The sequence below is a fragment of the Phoxinus phoxinus genome (assembly GCF_949152265.1).
Source record: "Phoxinus phoxinus genome assembly, chromosome: 4".
NCBI classification, from domain to species: Eukaryota; Metazoa; Chordata; class Actinopteri; order Cypriniformes; family Leuciscidae; genus Phoxinus; species Phoxinus phoxinus.
In genome coordinates, this window is record NC_136879.1 from 41,332,556 (window position 1) to 41,358,252 (window position 25,697).

Below are 25,697 nucleotides of genomic sequence, written 5' to 3' on the forward strand. Positions count from 1 at the left end.
GTGTTTCTGACGTCACACACTACCTTGTAACCAATCAGATCAACGTGTGATCGTCAACCAGTGGATCTCTGAGCTGAGTGAGTGAGTGGAGGCGGGGCTCATTTGCATATTCATAGAACTGCGCATACTAAATGAGGGTGTTGAGTTACATTCAAGCTATTTTAAGGCATGACCTTTTTTTTTCCAAGGAAAAAACGTTTAAACGTTTGTAATTTTTCTGATCAAAGATGAGTTTTAAGGTATAAAATGATTGACTACAGGGTTAATTTTAAGCATTTGCCTGTTTAAATCCAAACAGAGACTTTTTGTGTGTATAAATACATATATTTTGTGTTCCACAGAAGAAGGAAAGTCATGCAGGTTTGGATGGAAGGACATTGTGTGTGAGTAAATGATGCCAGAATTATATATTTTTGTAAACTATCCCATATACTGTAAGAACTACTGTAGTTGAATCAAACTGTAAATCAGGGTTATATATTGCATTGAACATTTGCTTATTTAATGAATGAAAAGGAAAAAAGATGTGCATTTATTGTATAAATGTTCCAGTTTTATTTGAATTGGTGGGTATACAAAGAGAAAAACAAAAACGCAAAAACCAAACCAAACACCAAAGGTGAGAATCAGGAGTCGTACGATCCTGGTGTGCGATGCGGTGCGGCGTTCACATACACTCGTGTGTGTGTGTGTGTGTGTTTGTGCGACATGTGAAATGTGTGGACATTCATTAAAGGACAAAGACACGTACACACTGCGTTACATCGATTATCAAAACAACTGTTAACAGAACAGATGCCATGGTCTCACACACACAACTGAGCTGCTTTAGATCAGATGTCCCTCTATTATATAGATTCGTTTCTGTATATATATAATACTGTGTGTTTATAAAAGATCTCTTAATTACAAGTCAGGTCTCCCTATAGTCATTATTGCAATGAATTATCACCTAAGATGCTTTATAAAAGAATCGTGTTCAGCTTTCACTACTGGTCTATTTACATTTCAGTCCAAAAAAAAAAAAAAAAAAGCAAGCGGCTCCCAGTGTCTTCTTGAAGAAATCCCGTCGAGATGATGAGAGATGTTGAACGTCGTCCCCCTTCGTGGCTCCTGAGAGAATATCTACATACGGTTTAGTAAATACAGCTAGTGATTGTGGACCATGTCGTAAATATGCCGCTTTGCGCTCAAGTGAGTTAATACATCTAATGCAGGTTTTGCTGATGATGGACGGCGACGAAACACGTAAAGCGCAGCTAATGTCTTTACATTTACAGTTTACTGGTCTTCTACGTGAGTCTTCGGCTCTTATGCGATGATGTTTGTCCTCGAAGTTAGGCTTCAGGATAAGGCATCATGGATCCTTGATGCGCGACAATGTCAAAACGCTCGTATCTATGCCGTCCCAACTCATTTACAATTTTCGACGTCTTTTCCACAGGGGTTAAAAGAGTGTGATTTGTTGTGTTTCGTTCCAGGTCTGTCACGTCCCGAGTCCTCACAAGCCGGCGACGACGTGGCTCTCCCGTGGTTGCGTGAATCTGAACTTCGGTAGAGGGGTAAGATGGTTTAAGGCACAAGGTGAGTTTTTGGTTTCTATGGGAGGTCGGACACCACGGCGAGGGCGGGGCCATGTCGAAAGGAGGGGCCAGAACGCATGGCCTTAGGACAGTCTGGCGTCAGGACACGCCCATTTTCCCCCAGGCTGCCCGTGATTGACAAGCGGGCCTTGTTTCTCATGGCTTCCGAGAAGGTGAGCTAGAGAAGGGGGCGGGACGAGAGGCGGAGTCAGAATATGTTGAACTCTTTGGGGGAGGGGAAGCAATAGAGACAGAGCGACACGCGTCATAATCTGAAAACCACGCCCACACCGGGGAGGGGGGGCATAGATATACATAATAAAGGTTAGGTGTCTTACGGCGGAGTCTCTAACGTCATCACCGGCGGCCATCTTGTCACAGGCAAGCTTTCTGGCGGGCTCTGTGGTATCTCATGTAAGGTGAGTGATCTGCACGAACACAAATACTCTTATCTCGCTGAAATCTTGACGGATTCACAAACGGTTTAGTTTATTACAAACTTTATTCATAAGTATGCAGTGTCATAACTACATCTCTGACGTTTATAAAAAACCAACCCGTTTGAAAATCGGTAGAAGATTGAGCAAGTTACGGTTATTTAAAAAGTACATGCACCATTAAAACACAATGTTACGAGTGAGCGAGCTGACTGTGACAAGATGGCCGCCGTGTGCGGACGTCGACCTCCATTGGCCAGCAGCGTCGACGAGACATCTAGCCTTTATTATGTATATCTATGGGGACGGCAATCCAACCGTCTCAATTGACTTTGCATTGCGTGAAGCTGCCTCCTTGTCATTTCTGACGTGTAACAAAAAACAAAACAATGTCTAAAAAACTCCTATGTGACAAGGTGTACAGCAAACAAGCTAAAAAACCCAGAAATACGTTTTGATTTGAGTCTTCGGCTCTTATGCGATGATGTTTGTCCTCGAAGTTAGGCATGGATCCTTGATGCGACATTTACATTTTGCAGACGCTTTTATCCAAAGTGACTTAAGCATTCAAACTGCTTGCTACGGATGCGAAACACGCAGAAAGAGTGCTATTGTTGTGAATTGTTGAGTGACAATCATGGTTTGAAATTAACTTTTTCAGTCACCGGCCAATTTGGCTACTACATTTTTAAGTTACCAGCCATTCAGAACTTCTACTAGCCAAAAAAATTTCATAAAAAAATTAACCAGATTAACTATGTCACAGCTTATAATATATAATAAAAGTTGGATTTCATAATTTTTTTTTTATTTAAACAAAATCCTGTCATCCAGCAATCTCCTCCTTTAATCTTCATCATTTTCACCAAAAATGTATTTTAGGAGGACAGATCAATACAGTACAAAGAACATGAACAAAATGTAGGATGTTTGAAAATAACAGTGTCTTTTCTGTTTACCAAATGTTTTTAATCTTCGCTATTGCTTCAATGCAGAGCGTGCCGTTATTTGTTGCGTAGTGACGTGTGTGTTCAAGTAAGCCGGATATGAGCAGATTCTGCAATACGCTGTGTTTAATATATCATGATGAATCACGAGTTTGAGTATTTGTGCTAAATCTGCGCAGATTTGACAAACTTTCCCAGCAAAGTGAGTAAATATTATAATAACACGCCAATTTGGCCAGTGATCTGACAGTGTTATACACCACTGATGATTTTTACACGCATTTGGCGAGTGTTGATTTCAAACCCTGGTGAAAAGGTGTACAGCAAACAAGCTAAAAAAAAACGGAAATACATTTTTATAAGCTTTCGACCCCAAAAAATGAGCGTTTATGGACACAAAAGTGGATATAGGCTGGAACGAATGGGTAAATTGTGGGATTCTGACACTAAAAATACACTACGTGTGCAGTAAACATTTTTTCACTGGTAAGTTAAATACCAGTGAATATCCAAATGTCAGTTTTTATATATTATATTTCTGTAAGCTAAGCTATTCTGTCGCCGATTACGTTCCCCTCCAGTGGGCCTTGCTTGTACACCTTGTTACATTGCAGCTTTTAGACATTGTTTTGTTTTATGTTATAAGTCAGAAATGACAAGGAGGCAATGCAAAGTCAATGGAGACGGTTGGATTGGTGGGCGTGGCCTAAATGCGCTCTGTCTCTATATGCAAATGACACAGTGACATCACAACGGAACCACTCGACACATTCACAGCGACAGAACGGAGAAAAGCTCAAGCCCGCCACAAACAAATACAGAAAACATCTCAAAAATGTACAACATAGCTAGACATCTGCATTTCTAACGCAAGCATGCAGCCCTTCGCCCGCTAATTCTAGGGTTTTAATTTGTACAATGTCCCGTAACAATCAACACTTTATACGTTCACACTGCTAATGTTTGATAAGCAGGGGTTTAGAGGTCAGTCTGAAACGTTATTCGGTATCAGTACGGCATTATAGATTGGTTTGCTGATGTCACTAACAACAAAAGAAAGTGAAACGCAACCAAACATCATTAAACCAACGGCCGTTTGATCTATAATGCCCTACTCGTACCAAATAACCCATTGCTAGCAGCAGATCTCAACTGGTTTTGCTACGAGACTTAACAGAAGTCCAGAATAGTTCATTTTTAACCCTTATATTATGTTCAATTCGATTTTTTTGAGTATGATTTTTTTTTTTTTTTGATATTTTGTGACTTTTCTCTTTTCAGGATTATGAACATGCATGCAAAGTTTCCTAAATCTGTAAATATCTTGTAAAAGGTGCATATGCAATTTATATTACGGTTATGATGTTTAATTTATGTTTGACCCTCTGGGGTCGGCTATCGCGCCGGCGCAATTTTTTCTTCTTATCAGTGCAAAAGAGACTCAAATAACTCTGTCGATTTTTGTCATACAGGCGAGTGTTGTACATTATTCGATCCTGTTAAGTGTCTATTTTTTTGTGTATACTCACAATAAAAACAAAGTGTTGTGCTTTTCGCCAAATAAAGAAAAATAAACATGATGCGAGTTCTGCCTTCTCTCTGTCAGCGAAGTCCATTCTGAAACGCGTCCGAAAATGAACTGTAACTCAGCGAATACTTGTCACACAGGAACGAGTGATGTGTCTTAATGAAGCTTGAATTGTCTTCTTTTAAATGAAGTAATTTATAAAAAAAAAAAAAAATATTCTCAGTTTATGTAATCCGTTTGAAACCAAGGAGAGGTACAGTTGTTTCGTTCTCCCTTCATTAACTTAAAAAAAAGGGTTTGATGTATTTCTTCATGTCAGTTTTCTCTAATTTACATTCATGTATTTAGCAGATGCTTTTATTCAAAGAAATATACACCACATTGATGGCGTATATTTTTATCAGCTTTAGGAAAGCACACAGAATAAGTGCTTTTCACATTTTACAAAAGTTTAAAAAATCGTTAGAATACTGTTTATAAAATGTACAGTTTTGTGAAAAAGTTGTCTAATACAGTTTTAAAAAGTCATGTATTGAAGGTTTACTGGTTTTACATGACTTTTTTTTATGTTGTGTGTGATTTTTGGTGAAATATATTTAATCCAATTAGAGTCAGTTTCACCCGCACCATAAAAATCGCACTACGGGCCAGATTTACTAAACAGGGCAAATTATCGTGAGAGCGCAAAACCTAAAAGTGCAGATGGGAGAGGAAATTTCTGCGTGTGATTTACTCACAAATTTAAGAACAGACACAGACGGACCATTTCCATAATGACCAACACAATCTACCAAGAGCAGAGCAAATTAGCATCTGGTTTAAGATGTGCTTTTTTTGGCCGTTAAATAATGGCGCAAACAAAAAGTAAGTCTCTGATGTCCCCAGAGTGTGTGTATGAAGTTTTAGCTCAAAATACCCCACAGATATTTTTATATATCATGTTAAAATCGTCACTTTTTGAGGGTGAGCAAAAACACACCGTTTTGTGTCTGTCCCTTTAAATGCAAATGAGCTGCTGCTCCCGGCACAGGGGGCGGAGCTTCAACAGCTCGTGTCCTTTTACCTTTAAGTCAGACAATGATGGAGAGACTTGAGAAGAAGTGACAACATGTAGAAGAACAGGACATTTCTGAACGGTTAGTTGATTAATTTATGCAGATTATGTGTAGTTATCTTTTAGTCACTGATTAGCATATATCATGATAATCTATAAATCGTGTTCAGTGGGGGGGTTTATGTAAATTCTAGGGTTGGTGATGTCACTAACCCGGGAGGAATGTCGTGTAGTCTCTACCAGCCGTTTGTTGTAGTCCTTAAAAAACTATTTCTGTAAAAGCAAATATCTCCCTTTGCTCTGAACTTTGAGCGTTGTAACTTTGCAGATGTTGTTTATGATCAAACAGCAACATTACACACTAACTACAGTTAGAAAAGTCAAATCATACTTAAACACCCCTTAAATTTAGCGTCTGAAAGACTCCTACAAATGCAATAAGATCAGACGCAAAAAATATGTTTGAGTAAATTTAGTAAATCCTAACCGTAGGTTTCAAACGCCAAAAGAGGGTTTGCGTTTGCGGCGAGCTGTTAGCAAATCTGAATTTTGTACATAATGCAAGGGTTAAACCGCTAATTGGTTGTTAAGTTGATTGATTTATCATGTGGTTAGTTGCCTTTTATTACTTGCATTTAGCATTGCTTCAGTCCATTAAAACGCACCAGTTGAGAACTGCTGGTCAATAGCGGAGAGCTTTATCTTGAAAGCATCTCTGAATAAGAAGTATAAAAGCAGCATTCCTTTATAAAGTGTTTTAGGGTTGTATGCTAAGACGTTTGGTTTGGTAATCATTTGAGATCCTAATACGTCAGGTTTGTCCATGTGTTTATATATATATGTGTGTGTGTGTGTCTTTTGTTTTAATGCAGGTGTCTGAAACAGAAAGCCAACAGTGCAAACACCAGCAACTGCAGCCAGGAAGACCAAACCAATGCAATCCCAACATGTCCTAGTCAAGGCAACTCCAGAAAAACAAAATGCCATACGAAAGAAAGAAAAAACAAACAAAGGAACGACAAGCGACAGAAATGAAAGGATCTCTTTCAGGAGTAAAACAAACCAAAAGAAGGAACGTAAGTAAAGGAAGGTTTGTAAACTGAAGGATGGGAAGCGGTCACAACATTAGCGGGACGTCTGCCGAACCCCTGCGGCCGTCTGTCCTACCCCTATATCTTTACTGCGTCAGAGCCGTACACGTTGTATCCCTCTCTATAAGTGGCTAAGTTCTGCACACTGTGCGTCGGGCTGGGGGCGGGGCTAAAATTCAGTTCGGCCGATTCCACCTTCAGTTTCTTGGCCTCGGCGCGGGACTTATAGCAAAACTCGACCAGGGCCACCAGCATGGCCAGACCCAGGCCGCCCACCAAGATGTAGAAAACTCCCGCCACGTTGCTCAAGCTCAGCGCCTGCGAGCTCTTGTCCTGGAAACCGGGGAATGAGGGAGAAAACATGGAGTTAGGGATGCAAGAAGTGGCGAGACATTCAATTACACTTCATTTAAGAGTCATAACTCATCACTATAGACAGAATTAAATCACATTTCATTTAGATTTCAAATATGAACAGAAGAGCTAAGTTTTTTTTTGGGGTGGTTTAGCCTTTTTTTGTTTATCAGATCAACTTTATTTTTTCTATAAAAAAAATGTAAATGCATTGAAAAAAATATATGAATATTCAATATGTGAACTTATTTTCTATACTTCTATAAAAAATTAAATGCATTGAAAAAAATATATGAATATTCAATATGTGAACTTATTTTCTATACTTCTATAAAAAAAATTAAATGCATTGAAAAAGATATATAAATATTTAATATGTGAACTTATTTTCTATACTTCTATAAAAAAAATTAAATGCATTGAAAAAGATATATGAATATTTAATATGTGAACTTATTTTCTATACTTCAATAAAAAATTAAATGCATTGAAAAAAACATGAATGTTCAATATGTGAACTTGTTTTCTATACTTCTATAAAAAAAATTAAATGCATTGAAAAAATATATGAATATTCAATATGTGAACTTATTTTCTATACTTCTATAAATTAAATGCATTGAAAAAAACATATGAATATTCAATATGTGAACTTATTTTCTATACTTCTAAACATTTTAAAATGCATTGAAAAAGATATATAAATATTTAATGTGAACTTATTTTCTATACTTCTATAAAAAAGTTAAATGCATTGAAAAAATATATGAATATTCAATATGTTAACTATATATTGATTAAATATATATATATATATCAAATTATTTAAAGTCCCCCTGTGGTGAAAATCAAGCTTTTAATGTAGTTTATAAAACGGTTAGTTCCAGTCCTTGATTCTGATTGGTCAATAGCTGTGTTTTATTCATGATAAGCTCCGCCCAACGGTTCTATCCTCTGTGTATCACAACACAATCCCTAGCAACCACTCTTAGCAACGTAAACACATGTTCTCATTAGCCGCGTTTCCATTACAGACCATTGCGAAATGACGTCGTTTTCATTAACTGATGTTATGCGATTAATTTTTTCCTCTCGCGATATGTCATTCCAGAAATCATAATAAAGGCTAGATGTCTTATGGCGGAGTCTCTAACGTCATCACCGGCGGCCATGTTGTCACAGGCAAGCTTTCTGGCGGGCTCTGTGGTATCTCATGTAAGGCGAGTGATCTGCACGAACACAAATACTCTTATCTCGCTGAAATCTTGACGGATTCACAAACGGTTTGGTTTCTTACAAACGTAATTAACGTGGCTATAATTCTGGATGCTTGAACATGTTGAAATTGCAGCTTTTCTTTTCGAAAAACGACTTAATCGTGCAGCATAGTTGTGTATCACGGCTACTAGAGCAAGTTACCAAGGCTGAGACCACAATCGAACTGTTCAATTATATAGGTTTATTAATAATAAAATATTATTTGCAAATAATTTTTTTTTTATACCTTTATTTAACCAGGAGATTAATTAAAAAAAAAAGGTTCTTTGAGGTTTAGAGTCCAATATTTCTGTAATTCTTTTGTCTTTTCTACACAAAACACGCCGCGTCATCTACGTCAGGTGACTGTTTCCATTGCAGTTTTCAAAAATATTTATTTTTCGCCTGAAAAACCGCCTCATGGGAGCGTAAAAACCTTTAAGTTTTTGCGAAATTTACGTGTTTCCATCGGGCGTAGTTTCAATTCGCAGTTTCAATTTGCGCAATTTGAAGTGTAATGGAAACGCGGCTACAGATATTGTTCATTGTATTGCCCTGACACGCTATTCATTTATTTGTCACTTGTGTCTTGCTTGTGTTCACAAGTTCAGTCCTGTCAATATACAAGTCTTCTCTACTGACTCACTCACTCATAAAGACAGTCTTTGTCGCCATCTAATGGCCAAAGAATAATTTTAATATTATTATAATAATTTATGTTGCTGTTCACGGTCAGGTCAGGGACTATTTTGTCCAGTGGAAGAAAGGCTTTTAGTGATTTTACTTCATTAAAGTTGCATTGATGCATATTTGTTGGCTTTAATAATTTTATTGTGTGGTAACCGTTTTATAAAAGCAATAAGGTACTCGAGGCTAGTGCTGTATCGTGAATAAGTCACGGCTGAAGGTGTTACTCCGCTTCGCACAGCCTCTCGTACCTTATTGCTTACTTTATGTGTGTTTTTAATCTGCTTTAAGACACACCATGTGTAAATTCATAAGTCGACAGCATTGCTGAGTATTTAAAACTGCAGTGAACCAAAGACAGTCTCAAACACACGGTGTGAAATCGCTGGTGTTTCTGACGTCACACACTACCTTGTAACCAATCAGATCAACGTGTGATCGTCAACCAGTGGATCTCTGAGTGAGTGAGTGAGTGAGTGAGTGAGTGGAGGCGGGGCTCATTTGCATATTCATAGAACCGCGCATACTAAAAAAGGCAATGGTGTCGAGTTACATTCAAGATATTTTAAGGCACGAAGAAGGAAAAAAAAGTTTAAATATGTAATTTTGGTGATCAAAGAAGAGTTTTAAGGGATGAAATTATTGACTTCAGGGGGACTTTAAATAATTTTTTTTGAAGAATTCAAATAATTTTTTCCTTTAAAATGATTTTGAATATTTTTCAACCACGTATTTTTAATATATAATCTGGCTCTGTCTAAGACGGCATAGCCGTGTGAAATGTTCTACAGCCATAATGGGTTTCTACTGACTAATTGAGTGAATAAGTGAATATTATTAGAGTAAAATTGGCCACTGTAGTCCTTCTAATGGTGCAATACACAGTCTCTCTAATTAGCTGTCCATTTTAATTAACTCATCCACTTTACTGTAACAAAGCTGCATTCTAAAAATAAAAATGGAACTCTATTATGATGTCATGAAAGTGTACGCAGGGTTCCTACACAGTTTGGAAAATTATGGAATTTGATTTGAGTAATTTCCAGTATTGGACAAGTATGGAGAAAAAAAGAGAAAACAGAGTATGTTCTGAGTATAGTTCTGCTTTTTTCTGCCACAGAACAAACAAACAACAAAAAAAATTTGTCTCACTATTCTGACTTTTTTTTTTTATCTCACAATTGTGAGTTATAAAGTCAGAAAATTTGCAATTCTGACTTTATAACATGCAATTGCGAGAATTTTTGAGGGGAATTGAGATAAAAAATGTATTTCATTTTTTTATTCAGTGGCGGGAAAAAAGCTTTCATACTATTCAGTTTTCTAAAATATAAAAATTAATAATTTCTTTAAAAATATATATTTATCATACAAGCAGAGTGATTTAATGGCAAAAGTTTAGTGATGATTTAATGATTGTCAAACACGACTGAAGGCGCACATTTTCATTATGTAGAACTGTTTATCTTCACCATAAGCGAGTCTCTTTTGAACGTGTGTGTGTGTGTGTGTGTGTGTGTCCCAGCAACAGATAAAGGAGTAAACGGACTTCATTCAGACTGTACTTTGCTGTTTGGCGGGTTAAACCCCGATTACAGTATCAAACCGGTGTGTCAGAGGTGAATATATGCAGGTTTTAAAGCGTTTTATTGAAGAAAAATGCAATAACTTGTTAAATAATATTCAATATGCGATATGATAATGCTTTAAGTGTGTAAAATCAATGTAAATTATATTTAAAAACTGAAAATTATATAACCAACATATTATTTAACAGTAGCATTCAAGTAAGAAACCATAAATGTAAAACTAAAACACTCTTCACATGAAGGAAATATACATTTAATCATATTAAAGCTACAAAAGTTATTTAGTCAATAGCCGTGGGTGATTTGCTCTTTATCTTGTGTAGTTTGACTGACAGCAGCGGGTTTGCTGTATTCGGCTGCTGTCACTTTAAGACGTAATGACACGCATCCGATTTATTTCCCAACTATTTACTTTCACTTAAAGGTATAGTGGAAGTTTGTCTTTTTCCGGGTGGATCATCAAGACTATTGGTCCTCCTAGTTGTCAATCATTCTGTTGATATGTTTACATAAGGCCGTCATACGTGCTCGTCGCTAGGTAGTTTTTCGCTTTCTGCGCACTTTCAGGTGTATATATGTGTGTATATGTGTGTATGTGTATATGTGTGTGAGCTACGGTTTCAGCCATTCATTGAAGCTCGCCGTTCTCACCAGGTTTTTTCACAATGTCTGAGGGTCGCACGAGAAAAAGTGTCTACGAATTGTATGACAAGAAGAGAAAGGCCTCTGAAGAAAGAAACAAGACCAGAGTGTTTCTGGGAGAATATTTCACACGCTGGCGTGCGCTAAAAGCACCCACTGATGCCTCAGTCGCGAAGTTTCTACTCGACAGGTAACGTTTAGCATGCTAGCTGGAGAAATCCATTTAAAATCACTGCTAGTAAAAGTGAATGTAAGCTATGATTAGCGACGCTAGCCCTGGCACAAGTCACGCACCGCGCAGACACGGTAAACATCTCAACTTGTCTAAAGTAGCCTTATGACCAAATGGTAAAAGGTATCACGCTGAAATGTTATAAAACCATGTGTGTTCATTTTTGATAATTCCAATGTGTGACATAGACCTTTAATAGGCGTTCCTCTCGGGAGCAGGTACACTCTTAGAAGAAAAGGTTCTATATAGAACCTTAAAAGGTTCTATAGGCGCTTCGTATTTGGAACCCCTAAAAGGTTCTACACTCTTAGAAAAAAAGGGTTCATTGGGGTTCTATACCATAGGGTTCTTTACTGAACTCCAAAGAACCTTTTATGCTAAAAAGGTTCTATAATTACAAGAAAGAACCCTTTTGGTTCTTAAAAACCCTTAAAAAGAGTTCTGTATATAGAACCTTTTAGAGGTTCCAAATACGAAGCGCCTATAGAACCTTTTAAGGTTCTATATAGAACCTTTTCTTCTAAGAGTGTAGTGTTGCGCATGTGCATTTTTTCAAAAAGTGGAGAGGGCGGTTCTTTTCTAAAATTCGGGAAAATCTTCCACTTTGTCTAAAGTAGCCTTGTGACCAAACGGTAAAAGGTATCACGCTGAAATGGTATAAAACCGTGTGTGTTCATTTTTGATTATTCCAACGTGTTCACCATAGACGTTTAATAGGCGTTCCCTCTCGTGAGCCGGTTGTGTTGCACATGTGCATTTTTTTAAAAAGTGGAGAGGGCGGTTCTTTTCTAAAATTCGGGAAAATCTTCCACTATACCTTTAAGACATAATATAAGAAATCTGATTATGATATATGTAAGTGCATGTTATCACTTCGAGAAAATATTTACAGAGGATTGTACTATATACCATATATTTATGATAAATGTGACCCTGGACCACAAAACCAGTCACATGGGTCAGTAAAAAAAAAAGAGATTTATACATCATATGATTATGATATATATATTTGTTTGGATAGGACAATATTTGGTCGAGGCACAATTATTGAAAATCTGGAATCTGAGGGAGCAAAAAAAATGTAAACATTGAGAAAATCTCCTTTAAAGTTGTGCATTTATGTTCACGATTGTGCTGCATTCACTCACAAAAATACATGTTTTATATATTTACGGTAGGAAACTTACTAAATATGATCATGAAACATGATCTTAACTTAAAGGTACAATATGCAATATTTTCTGCCGCTAGAGGGCGCTACATTCCCAACAACAACAACAACGGCGGCGTCGCTTGATGACGATGTGAAGGAGCGTGGAATCATGGGAACTGTCGTTTTTAACTCCACCGTGGATGTAAATCTGTCAGACGGGAATCGAAAAGTCATGTTCATGTATGAGGTAAAGTTCTATTATTATAAATGTTGCGTTTAAAGACATGATTTTATTTCATTAAAATGAATTAACCACAAGAAAAGTCATGTTCAACACTAAATTGGTTATCATGTTACTGTATTTGTATTTATCATTGTTGTGATAACGCTGCGCAGTTTTACGTGTTCTAAACAATTGTTGTAAAAGTACATTCGAACACACATCATTTGCCAAAAGACGGATTAATCTTTATGTATAACACATGCTATATTAATTTACATGGCCATAAACACCAGACGTGATAAACAATGTCAATAAACTAAACACAAGCCTAAAGTAATAATACTTTCCTTACATAAACATAACTATTACCGAATGCTACATTTGGAATATATAAAATTGACCCGTACGTTTATGGGACTTGTGTTTGTCGACAGAAAGAATAATTGTGCTGCATAACGACTGCACGAAACAAGCTAACGTTTGTTGCTTGATAGACACTACAACTACAACTTCCGCATTTGTCCAGGACTCCGCGCAGTACGAGCGGAAACAAGGGTGACGCGGATATGACGCCATTGCCTGGCGACTCCAGTTCACTCGCCCCGTTTCCTCGGTTAAAATCGCAATTTTCTCACGATTTAAAAATAGTTGGAAACATTTGGGATATTGTAAGTAATCAACTTAACAAAATATTTAACACTGGCCTTGTGATTTTGGGATATTTTAATGCACAAATTAATATTACATATTGTACCTTTAATATCCTCATGATTTTTGGCATAAAAGAAAAATGGATAATTTTGACCCGTATAATGTATAGTTGCTATTGCCACAGATATACCCGTGCGACTCCAGACTGGGTTTGTGATCCAGGGTCACATATATATATGGAATTTTGTAGAAAAGTATGGAATTTTGATTTTGAAAATGTGTCGGAACCCTGCGTATGACATCATAGTGCAGCATTCCGTCACTGTGATGTCACAGTGTTTGCTTCTACAGATTCTCAGGCCGTTCCGTCCTCAGACAGTCTAAAAACAAGCAAAGAAATCTGTGCTGCTGACAGGGACATGTTAAAGGAGAACTCCAGCGCAAAATGAACCTTTGGTCTAATTACACATTGTTACCTAGTCGACCGTTATCTGAGATTTGTTTTCATGATTATCGAATGTAAATAGTTTTATCTCTAAAAACAGTTCAGCCTATAACGCTAGTATAACGCTAGTATATTGGGCATAGAGTAATGACAAATAAAAATCGCTTGTTAATACCACTAACAAGGCTCAAAATAGCCCCACACTAACACGGCAGCAAAATGAGGGTCCCTACCTTCAAACCGAAGCATTGAGAACTTTGACAGTGTCCAGACAGTTTAATAAGAAGATATTTTATACATACAGTCAACTTCACGTATACAAGCAGAAGCCATCTTTGAAAAACAGTCTCTATCAATCGATCTACGAACGCCAATCCAAGTGGTGAGATGTGAACGAGACCATATGAGATTCTATATGCGTTCGTAGATCGATTGATAGAGACTGTTTTTCAAAGATGGCTTCTTCCTGTATTCGCGAAGTTGACTGTATGTATAAAATATCTTCTTATTAAACTGTCTGGACACTGTCAAAGTTCTCAATGCTTCGGTTTGCATGTAGGGACCCTCATTTTGCTGCCGTGTTAGTGTGGGGCTATTTTGAGCCTTGTTAGTGGTATTAACAAGCGATTTTTATTTGTCATTACTCAATGCCCCATATACTAGCGTTATACTAGCGTTATAGGCTGAACTGTTTTTAGAGATAAAACTATTTACATTCGATAATCATGAAAACAAATCTCAGATAACGGTTGACTTGGTAACAATGTGTAATTAGACCAAAGGTTCATTTTGTGCCGGAGTTCTCCTTTAAGGCTACTGTCTCTCAGAGCTGCGGTTTTCAGGTTTTGTTGCAGTTTTCCGTCCAGGAACTGACCTTACTTCCCGAGTCCTTGGGTCCGCACTCGCCCTTATCGTACCACCATTTATTTTTGAGTTTGTCTAGCACTCCTGCTTCACTCAGTTTCAACACCGCCAGGTTTACCGGCGTTCTTCTCAGAGAGAATAACATAAATAACATCATAGACCATGTTATTTTATGTTATTAGATTACAATACATCTTGGCACACAGTAGCACAGGAAGTGACGCAGCCGAGGTCCCATCGGGTACCCGTGTGTGAGCGCTCGTACGGGGCCACATCGAGCCACAGACGGGTGGATGGGATCTCGCTCCGTCGCTTCGGGCGACAGACACATACTGCCCGGATCTCATTATCAAAACTCAGAGCATTACTGGTAATGCAGAACTATTGGCACATTACACACAGCCCAGAGCACAGTGTGTGTGTGTGTGTGTGTCTCACAGATGTGTGAGCAGGACAGTCCAGAGGCCACATCGGAAAAAAAGTAAAATTTAAAAGATTCTGTTTATGGTGATTTAAAAAAAAAATGTAAGACAAATTTAAAGAAATCACACTGATAATGTGACTTTTCAACATCAAGTTTTATGAAATTAGTTTTTATTTTATTAAAGTTTTTAAATGTAACCTTTGTCTCATTGTTATTTAAAATAAATTAAAGGTTTCACCTGTGTGTGTGTGTGTGTGTGTGTGTGTGTGTGTGTGTGTGTGTGTGTGTGTGTGTGTGTGTGAGTGTGTGTGTGTGTGAGTGAGTGTGAGAGAGTGTGTGTGAGAGTGAGATTGTGTGTGTGTGTGAGTGAGTGAGTGAGTGAGTAAGTGAGTGAGTGAGAGTGTGTGTGAGTGTGAGTGTGAGAAAGTATGTGTGAGAGTGAGATAATGTGTGAGAGTGTGTGTGTGTGAGAGTGAGATTGTGTGTGAGAGTGTGTGTGTGTGTGTGTGTGTGTGAGTGAGTGTGAGATTGTGTGTGTGTGAGTGAGTGTGTGTGAGAGTGAGATTATGTGTGAGAGAGAGTGTGTGAGTGTGAGATTGTGTGTGTGTGTGTGTGTGTGTGTGTGTGTGTGTGTGTGTGAGTGAGTGAGAGTGTGTGTGTGAGTGAGTGAGTGAGTGAGTGTGTTTGTGTGTGTGTGTGTGTGAGAGAGAGAGAGTGTGTGTGTGTGTGTGTGAGAGATTGTGTGTGTGTGTTATTTAATTTTTATGTTGTTTATTTTCTACATATTTTTTCAATTTAGATTTTTTAACTTTACTGAAATTGTTGTACTGCTGTTATTATCATTTTAATCATTAATTGAAAATACAATTATTGAAAAAATATAAAATGAATATAAACCACTCTAATCAAGTTTTCTCAAATTAATATTTTTTCAGCTTTTTAAAATGTAACTCTTTGTCATTTTGATTTGTATTTTTTTCCCATCAACTTCAATGTGTGTGTTTGTGTGTGTGTATATACATAAATACTGTATAAAAAAAAATTATGTTCAGCTTTTCAATTTATATTATTTTTCAGTTTATTTTAATAATTGATGCATATAAAATTATAAATAAATGCATAAACAAAATAATTTCCACTAGCGGTCTCAGACTTTTGGACTCAACCATTATACAAAAAAACCCAAACGTCTTCTTCTATTAGTGTGTGTGCCGTTCCAGCCCTCGTTCGCCTGAACACACACATATTTTAGCGGATATTTCTGTTTTGCCAGTAATCTCTCTCTTGTACAGTCCTCCTGCGGGACGTGTGTGTTGGGTCGTGGTTACTGGTGTCAGGGCAGATGTCTCTGTTGCGTCACATGGTTTTCTCTTTACCACTCCTCTGCGTGTCATTGGTGGCTAACCTTCGAGTCCCCGCCCCCGCTGCCACATTCGCCCTTGTCGTACCACCATTTATTTTTCAATTTGTCCAACAGCCCCTGTTCATTCAGCTTTAACACGGCCAGGTTTACGGCATTTCTTCAACAAACCATAAACATCACATGAGAGCGGGCCGCAGGCGCCCGGGTTAGACGAACACAGAACAGACAGAAGACAAGAGAGGGAATAAGAGAGGCTCGTGGACGGCAGCTGTTGTTAATGAGGACTTTAGTGGGATGTTTCTCTCTCTCGCTCGCTTGTTCGTTCTCTCTCATTCCACACAACTCTGGTTGGAATATTAATCATAAGCAAATGGAGGACGAGAGCAGGACACATTTTTCATCATTTTTAAAAACCGAGTGAGCTCATTATGTGCCGTCTGCTGCCGGAGCGAATTACTCTCTAATATATCATTACTAACCCAGCGAACACTGAGGAAATCTGTCCCTCCATCCATCCGTTCATCCATCCATCCGTTCATCCATTCATCAGTCTATCCATTTATCAGTCCTTCCATCCATCCATCTGTTCATCTATCCATCCGTTCATCCATCCTTCCATCCATCCATCAGTATATCCATTTATCAGTCCATCCATCCATCTTTTCATCCATCCATTTATCCATCCATCTCTTCATCCATCCATTTATCCATCAATCTTGTCATCCATCCATCTGTTCATTCATCTCTTCATCCATCATCCATCTCTTCATCCATCCATTTAGCCATCAATCTCTTCATCCATCCATCTGTTCATCCATCTATTCATCCATCTATCTCTACATCCATCTATCTATTCATCCACCCATCTCTTTATCCATCCATCTCTACATCCATCCATCCATTTATCCATCCATCTGTTCATCCATCCATCTCTTCATCCATCCATCTGTTCATCCATCCATTTATCCATCTGTTCATCCATCCATTTATCCATCCATCTCTTCATCCATCCATCTGTTCATCCATCCATCTCTTCATCCATCCATTTATCCATCAATCTCTTCATTCATCCATCTGTTCATCCATCCATCTCTTCATCCATCCATCTGTTCATCCATCCATCTCTTCATCCATCCATCTGTTCATCCATCCATCTCTTCATCTATCAATCTCTTCATCCATCCATCTGTTCATCCATCTCTTCATCCATCCATTTATCCATCAATCTCTTCATCCATCCATTTATCCATCCATCTCTTCATCCATCCATCTGTTCATCCATCCATCTCTTCATCTATCAATCTCTTCATCCATCCATCTGTTCATCCATCTCTTTATCCATCCATCTGTTCATCCATCCATTTATCCATCAATCTCTTCATCCATCCATCTCTTCATCCATCCATCTCTTCATCCATCCATCTGTTCATCCATCCATCTCTTCATCCATCCATCTGTTCATCCATCCATCTATTCATCTATCAATCTCTTCATCCATCCATCTCTTCATCCATCCATCTGTTCATCCATCCATCTATTCATCTATCAATCTCTTCATCCATCCATCTCTTCATCCATCCATCTCTTCATCCATCCATCTCTTCATCCATCAATCTCTTCATCCATCCATTTATCCATCCATCTCTTCATCCATCCATCTGTTCATCCATCCATCTCTTCATCTATCAATCTCTTCATCCATCCATCTATTCATCCATCTCTTTATCCATCCATCTGTTCATCCATCCATTTATCCATCCATCTGTTCATCCATCTCTTTATCCATCCATTTATCCATCAATCTCTTCATCCATCAATCTCTTCATCCATCCATCTGTTCATCCATCAATCTCTTCATCCATCCATCTGTTCATCCATCCATCTGTTCATCCATCCATCTATTCATCTACCAATCTGTTCATCCATCCATCTGTTCATCCATCCATCTGTTCATCCATCCATCTATTCATCTACCAATCTGTTCATCCATCCATCTGTTCATCCATCCATCTCTTCATCTATCAATCTCTTCATCCATCCATCTCTTCATCCATCCATCCATCTCTTCATCCATCCATCCATCTCTTCATCCATCCATCTCTTCATCCATCCATCTCTTCATCCATCCATCCATCTCTTCATCCATTTATCCATCAATCTCTTCATATATCCATCAGTGTTTGTAAGTAAATGGAGGTCATATATTAATTGATTAATTTTCATCAGTTTGATATATTTTAAACTTTTTGTAATAATTGACAAAAAGTATATAATAATTTAATCTCATAAAGACTTATTATGCCAAAGACTTAGTAGCCTATGTCATAATGACTCATAATTATATGATTATTGACATGAGTATGACAATTTCAGCTTTTTTAAAATAATAAATATGACTTGGTATGTCATTATTTCGATGATTAACTTTAAATAATTACTTTTTATGTTAAATTAATATATCCAATAGGCTTCCACGAAACCCGTCTTACAATCGTGACTTTGCGATGCATTTATTCTGCCGTTTATCGTTAAAGAAAATTGAACAACGGCCAACCATTTGCATACAGAATCAAAACTGGCACATATTTGACACAAGTATAGATGTCGATTGAAGCAAATTAAGATCTCCAGTCGGATGATTTGAGAGGGAATAAAGGAGAGAGAGAGATAGAGAGAGAGAGACGTCCTCAGTGTCGTCGCATCTGATGAGAAAATGAGAAACACTGAAAAACACTTTATGCCGCACAGCGAGAAAGTGCAATTGCCGAGTTTACAGCCACAATATTACGTATAACTATGATTTGAGAAAGAGCTTGAGCCATTAGTGAACATGATGGACTCATGAAAGTAAATATGTTTATGTTGACTTCTGAGAAGTTACTTTTACCTTTCATCGGTGCAACATAAGAGTTATTTTGGATGTTACCACATGAAGACAAGACGTGTTTGCATGGTACATACTGCATGCTTCATATGCTGTGTGTAAAACAGCAGCCGTGTGCAGTATATAATATGCATATTCTCATGCATGGTTTCGCCCTGTGTGGAGACTCGAAGTCTTCATCTGAAACCTCTCCTCTCGTGTGTGTGTGTGTGTGTTAACTGTGCATCTCTGGGTGTGACGGCGCAGCTCTACAGAAGGACGTTTTTTAAAAGGTAAATGTTAAAGTGCCCCAATTATGCTTTTCACAGACATGATCTGTCATGTAGTGTGTAATAGAGCTGTGTGTGACTGTAAAAGGTCGAGTTTTAAAGATCAAAGTGCAGATAAATGTAGTTTTTGTCTCCTAAAAGAAAGAAACTGCACCCTTTGGTCTCCATGAATAATTAATAACGCTGGCGTCCAGAGACGGAGCGATCTGATTGGCTGCTGAGATCGGAGCGACTCAAACGGCCCGAGGAAAATCTGCTTGCTCACAGGTTCGTCTTTCATCACTGATATCTTAACTGAGTTCTCTGATTTATTTTGTTGAATTATCAAAGTATGAATATAGAAGCTTAACAAATGTATTAGAAATGTTTAAATTGAGTGAGATTGTGAGATTTCTGGAGAGTTCAAGTGTCAATTTACTCTCCATTAAATCTCTCTGTTGTTAAAGTGCCCCTATTATGCTTTCTCAGATATGATATTTCATGTAGTGTGTGATAGAGCTGTGTGTGTGTGTGTGTGTGTGTGTGACTGTAAAAGGTCGAGTTTTAAAGATCAAAGTGCAGATAAATAGTTTTTGTCTCCTAAAAGCAAGAAGTGATTCTGTCCTGAAGCGAGTCGTCAGTAATTCAGTCTCACTTCCTGTTGCAGACCTATGTAAGCATAGACATGTATAAAGGCTAGATGGCTCAAGGCGGAGTCAGCTGTGTCGTCACTTTGGCGGCCATCTTAGGTCAGGAGACTGCGCTGCTGCTCCCTGCTGCTGTGGACGGAAGGTGAGTGACAAATGCTCGTAACTTGCTGAATTCTTGACGGATTTACAAACGGTTTGGTTTATTACAAACCTTATTAACGTGGCTATGATTTGTGCTGATGCCGATGTTTAAATTGTAGCTTCACGTTTTGAGAAACGCTTAACATTGCAGCGTAGCTGTGTGTTTCATGGCACCCCTGACGTTTATGACACACCAAGCCGTTTGAAAATCGGTTGAAAATTTAGCAAAATATAGTTATTTCAGCACTACATGCACAATAGACTTTAATGTTATAACTGGACGAGCGGTCCTGTCCTAAGATGGCCGCCGTGTGACGTCGTCGGGTCCCATTGGCTCTCAGTGCCGGTAAGCCATCTAGCCTTTATACATGTCTATGTATGTAAGAATGTAACTCATTTGCATAAAGCCAGCCTGTGGTCTTGATTGGCTGAACCGCATCTCTTAGCTCCGCCCTCAAACGCTGCAGTGTATCTGAGACCGGGAGAGTTTGGTTCGTGTTGTTCGTGTCGAGAAGACGCAAAGCAAATCCACTTTGATGAGATCGATACGGTAAAGCCCACGCCATCGCCACTGTTCGTATCACTGTGTGTCAAGAGCTGAGATTCACATATGATAATGAGCGTTTAGTTTCTGACCAATCAGAGCAGAGCAGCTCTCAGAGGGGCGGGGTTTAGAGAGACTGAATCTTTAACGAAGCGTTTCAGACGCTGAGAGAAAAGAGCTGACGCTGCGGTGGAGATTATGAGGACATTACAGTGTTTTATGACCTTGGATTGTACGGCTATCATACGAGACTCTAAATTTAACATTAGGAGCCTTTAAAATAGCATAATAGGGGCACTTTAAAGGATTCGCCCGTGATATTTCAGAACTGAGGCTCTGTTTCTTCTGCTGTAGACGGAAGATGTCAGTAATCACTAGCAGCATGTTTATATCTGTCCTGGAGAGCTTGGGGTCAGAGGTCGCAGTGCTGATAACAACATAAGGAAGCGTTCAGAATCAGAAATGATCACGTACTCTTCTCTGGTCAGTAAAATCCTCTCAGGCAGAACCGAATCTCCACACAGGGCAAAAACCGAACACAGATTATCAGTTCAGGTTATATACGTCATAACAGAACATTTCCAGTCATTTTATATTTAACGACAGCATGAAACGACATTTAACTTCCAAAGAGACTATTTAGTGGGGAATAATGCCATATCCATCCGAATTTGATTGGATCGTTAATTAAAATATTTTTCACCTACACACATTTTCATTGATAATAATCATAAATGTTTCTTGAGCAGCAAATCATCATATTACACTGATTTCTGAAGGGTCATGTGACACTGAAGACTGGAGTAATGATGCTGAAAATACAGCTTTGATCACAGGAATAAAAATGACTATTATTACAATTATTTTACATTATTGAATGCCCCAAACTTGTGAACGCTAATGTATACAATAGTGTGTGCTAATGCATAATATTCAATTAGAGGACACTTATTTTTGGAAGTTGATTTGGATTTCATGTTGTCGTTAAGAAACTTTCATATCCAGAAGATGTCAAACGTGCTGGTAGTTTATGCAGAAACAGTGAAACAGAAGAAACGCAGCAGTTGATGAAGGTGTTAGACAGGCTACAGGCTTCATGAGAAGAGATGAGACACGTCGTGAGTGCAACGTTTACCTGAGCGCTGGCTCTGAGGAGTAAAAACAGAATTACACACACACACACACACACACAGCGCTGTCTGTGAGAGCTCAAACTGTGATATCTTGTGGGATACAGGAGCTTTTGTCTCTGAAAAGTTTACTTTAATACTTTCTGAGCAAAATAATAAACCTTTATTTTGTCCAGATTTGGTCATTGTGGTTAAAGAGGTGATATCGTTTTTCATTATTTCAGTTTTCTCCTTGAGATCCATTTATCCATTAATTTTTTTTCTTTGAAACAAAAACATTAATTAAACAGGTTGGTTTTAGATCAGTTTTTTATTTTTTTTTGTGATTTTTGCCTTTATTGTGATAGGATAGTATAGAGTGGACAGGAAGTGAGGTGGGAGAGAGACGGGAGACGTGATCGGGAAAGGTCCACGAGCCGGGATTCGAACTCGGGTCGCCCGAAGCACAACTATATGTGCTTCGATATTATATTCGATATTCACAATTATATGTCGGCGTGCTGACCACGAGGCTATCGGTGCCGTCTAGATCTTTTAGTTCGTTGAACATTTAGACAAAATATAAAACGAAATCTTAAAAGAGTTTTCAACCCAATTTTGGGTAAAATATGGACAAAACCAGCCGTTGGGTTAAATTTTAACATTACATTTTTAACCCAACGTTTGGGCTTTCCATATTTTACCCAAAATATGGTTGAAACAACCCAGCATTTTTTAGAGTGGCTTTTCTTGAGTATCATATTTGATACATCAGGCTCATATCGTGTGAATATGGAGGGGAAAAACAGCTCAAATGTATACAGATGCCAAAACTGAGCAAGAAATATGCAGTTTTTTGCAGATGCTGATATTTATATGAGCAAAAAGTCAGATGAGCTGTGAAATTATTGCGTGGCAAATTAATTATAATAGCCTATCTATTTAATAATAAAAGTAGGCCTTCCCTAATAATACTAATAATAATTTAATAGATCATTTTGAAATGCTAAATCCTCTTTACATTGATAGCTGATGCTTGTTTTGACAATATCTCTGGATACACGATATCATGGTCTATTGGTGCAACCCGGCACAGGGGTTTAATGCACATATTTCACATGTAGTGAAACTGGAAAAATGAGAATATGGTGCAAAAGTTCATTTATTTCAATAATTCAACTTAAAAGGTGAAACTAATATATTATATAGACTCATTACATGCAAAGTGAGATATTTCAAGCCTTTATTTGTTATAATTGTGATGATTATGGCTTACAGCTTATGATAACTTTTTCACAATATTCTAATTTTGAATTTGGGGTTTTCATAAACTATAATAATCATCAAAATTGAACTACACAATTAGATAATACCAGTTTAGCTCAACCAGTGACCAAGCAATGCTTCATTGTGTTCAGTGTGTGTGTGAAAAGAGCATTAGCAATTAAAGACAAAACACTGAAGAAAACACGATCAGCTCAAAGTGTCGGAGTAATATTTGGTCCTAAATTTGTATAAATGTCACTGTATGAAGAATATTTGGGTATAATATGTCACAGTTTACTTTATTTTGCTCTCCTCACTTATATACATGAACTATAGTGAAAAAAATTGTATCTGATCTCTGAATAATTTTTGGTTTGACTGCATATATATATATAAGTTTTAGTATTTTTGAAGTCCCTGATGTTGATCTCAACTTATATTAGAATAAAGACAGCATCTGTATATGTGACCACAAAACATCACAGCGTCACAGAGAGTCCCGAGTGTGACAACTGAGAGAGAGAGAGAGAGAGAGAGAGAGAGACAGAGAGAGAGAGTGAGAGAGAGAGAGAGAGAGAGAGAGAGAGAGTGAGAGAGAGAGAGAGAGAGAGAGAGAGAGACAGAGAGAGAGAGAGAGAGAGAGAGAGTGAGAGAGAGAGAGAGAGAGAGAGAGAGGGAGAGAGAGGGAGAGAGAGACAGAGAGAGAGAGAGAGGGATAGAGAGGGAGAGAGAGACAGAGAGAGAGAGAGAGACAGAGAGCGAGAGAGAGAGAGAGAGAGAGAGAGAGAGCGAGAGAGAGAGAGAGAGAGAGAGAAACACAGCAGGGTAGGTGGAATACTATAACAGCTCTGTGATTGGTGGGTTGTTATAGGACTCCACCCACCTTAGCTGCGATCCTTTGGGAGTTGCGACCCCGTATCCCTTGGAGTCCAGATTCCCGCCGACCTTCATGGTGTCGCAGGGCTTCCTCTGCTCCGTGTACTCGTTCATCGTGGACTCCAGCAGGAAGGCGTACTTGCCCTTGGACTTGCGCACGCGCGCCACTCCCTCGGCCGTCGTCTTGGTGAAGACCGTGGGCTCCGCAGACTTCATGTAGCTCCACATCTTCTCGTACACCGCAATCTTTGACCTCTAGAGGGCGAAAGACATCAAATCACTCACAGCTAAAACAATTATTTAGCTAAAAGGTGAGAGTCAGTCACCTTTTAAAGGGGTGCTATAATAACGCCCTTTTCACAAGATGTAAAGTAAGTCTCTGATGTCCCCAGAGTGTGTGTGTGAAGTTTTAGCTCAAAATACCCCACAGATATGTTTATATATCATGTTAAAATCGTCACTTTTTGAGGGTGAGCAAAAACACACCGTTTTGTGTCTGTCCCTTTAAATGCAAATGAACTGCTGCTCCCGGCACAGGGGGCGGAGCTTCAACAGCTCGTGTCCTTTTACCTCACACACACACTGTAAATAAATGTGCATGCGATTTTGTTCAGAAATAATTGTATTATGTAAAAAGTGAGTCTAATAAATGGTCAAATATACACTAAAAGTCTCCAAAGCTGCATTCATTTGATCAAAAATATAGAGAAAACACAGTAATATTGTGAACAATTAGTGTGAATTTATTCCTGTGATCAAATCTGAATTTTCAGCATCATTACTCCAGTCTTCAGTGTCACATGATCGTTCAGAAATCAGTGTAATATGATGATTTGATGATCAAGAAACATTGTTGAAAACTGTGATACATTTGATTTCTCAGGATTCATATTGATTTATGATTTATATATGTGATCCTGTGCGCTCTAAAGTGTGTGCACTGGCTTTGCTGTAAATAAGACGGATGGGTCTAATACGGCTGAAAGTGTGTTAGTCCAGTGAGATACGCTATTTGACGTGCTGGTGTCCCAGTGTGTCTCGTACTCCATCATCTGAGCCTCTTTCATACACACGCACGCTCAGTGTGTGTGAGGGGAGCGCAGCGGACCGTGACGGACAGCCGGCCCATAATAATGTTTGTCACGTCCGGCCTGGAGCGAAGCGCCGTTGTGCCGTAACACTCCCGAATAAAACATCACACGCCGACAGATAAACAACACCCTCGACAAACCTGCGCTCACACACACGCACACACACACACACACGCTCGACAACAAATGACAAACAAACTCCGAACACAACGGGACTCCTGACATTTACTCATTCCCACGGTCACTGATCAAATGCTTCTCGCCGGTACATCGGAGACGACACTGTTACTGTGATGAGACTCAGACAGATTACACTTTATATCGTGATATAAATATTAACTGTATTAATAATCACACAGCTCTA

General features: G+C 38.4%; 1 protein-coding gene across 5 annotated transcripts in view; it reads right to left on the reverse strand.

Annotated features, from left to right (window-relative positions):
- Nucleotides 1–347: 347 nt before the first annotated feature.
- gria4a (glutamate receptor, ionotropic, AMPA 4a) overlaps nt 348–25,697 on the reverse strand; it is a 122,536-nt gene continuing 97,186 nt past the window's right edge. The window contains exons 13-16 of one of the 5 annotated variants that reach the window (XM_079610151.1): nt 24,250–24,497; nt 14,748–14,862; nt 6,717–6,973; nt 348–1,761 (exon numbers count right to left, since the gene is read on the reverse strand). In XM_079610151.1, the coding sequence (XP_079466277.1) occupies nt 6,719–6,973; nt 14,748–14,862; nt 24,250–24,497 (618 nt within the window). In that variant the 3' untranslated portion in view covers nt 348–1,761; nt 6,717–6,718. Of the gene's footprint in view, nt 1,762–6,716; nt 6,974–14,747; nt 14,863–16,566; nt 16,682–24,249; nt 24,498–25,697 lie in introns of all 5 variants that reach the window. The other 4 variants (XM_079610149.1, XM_079610152.1, XM_079610150.1 and 1 more) reach the window with 4 other exon arrangements.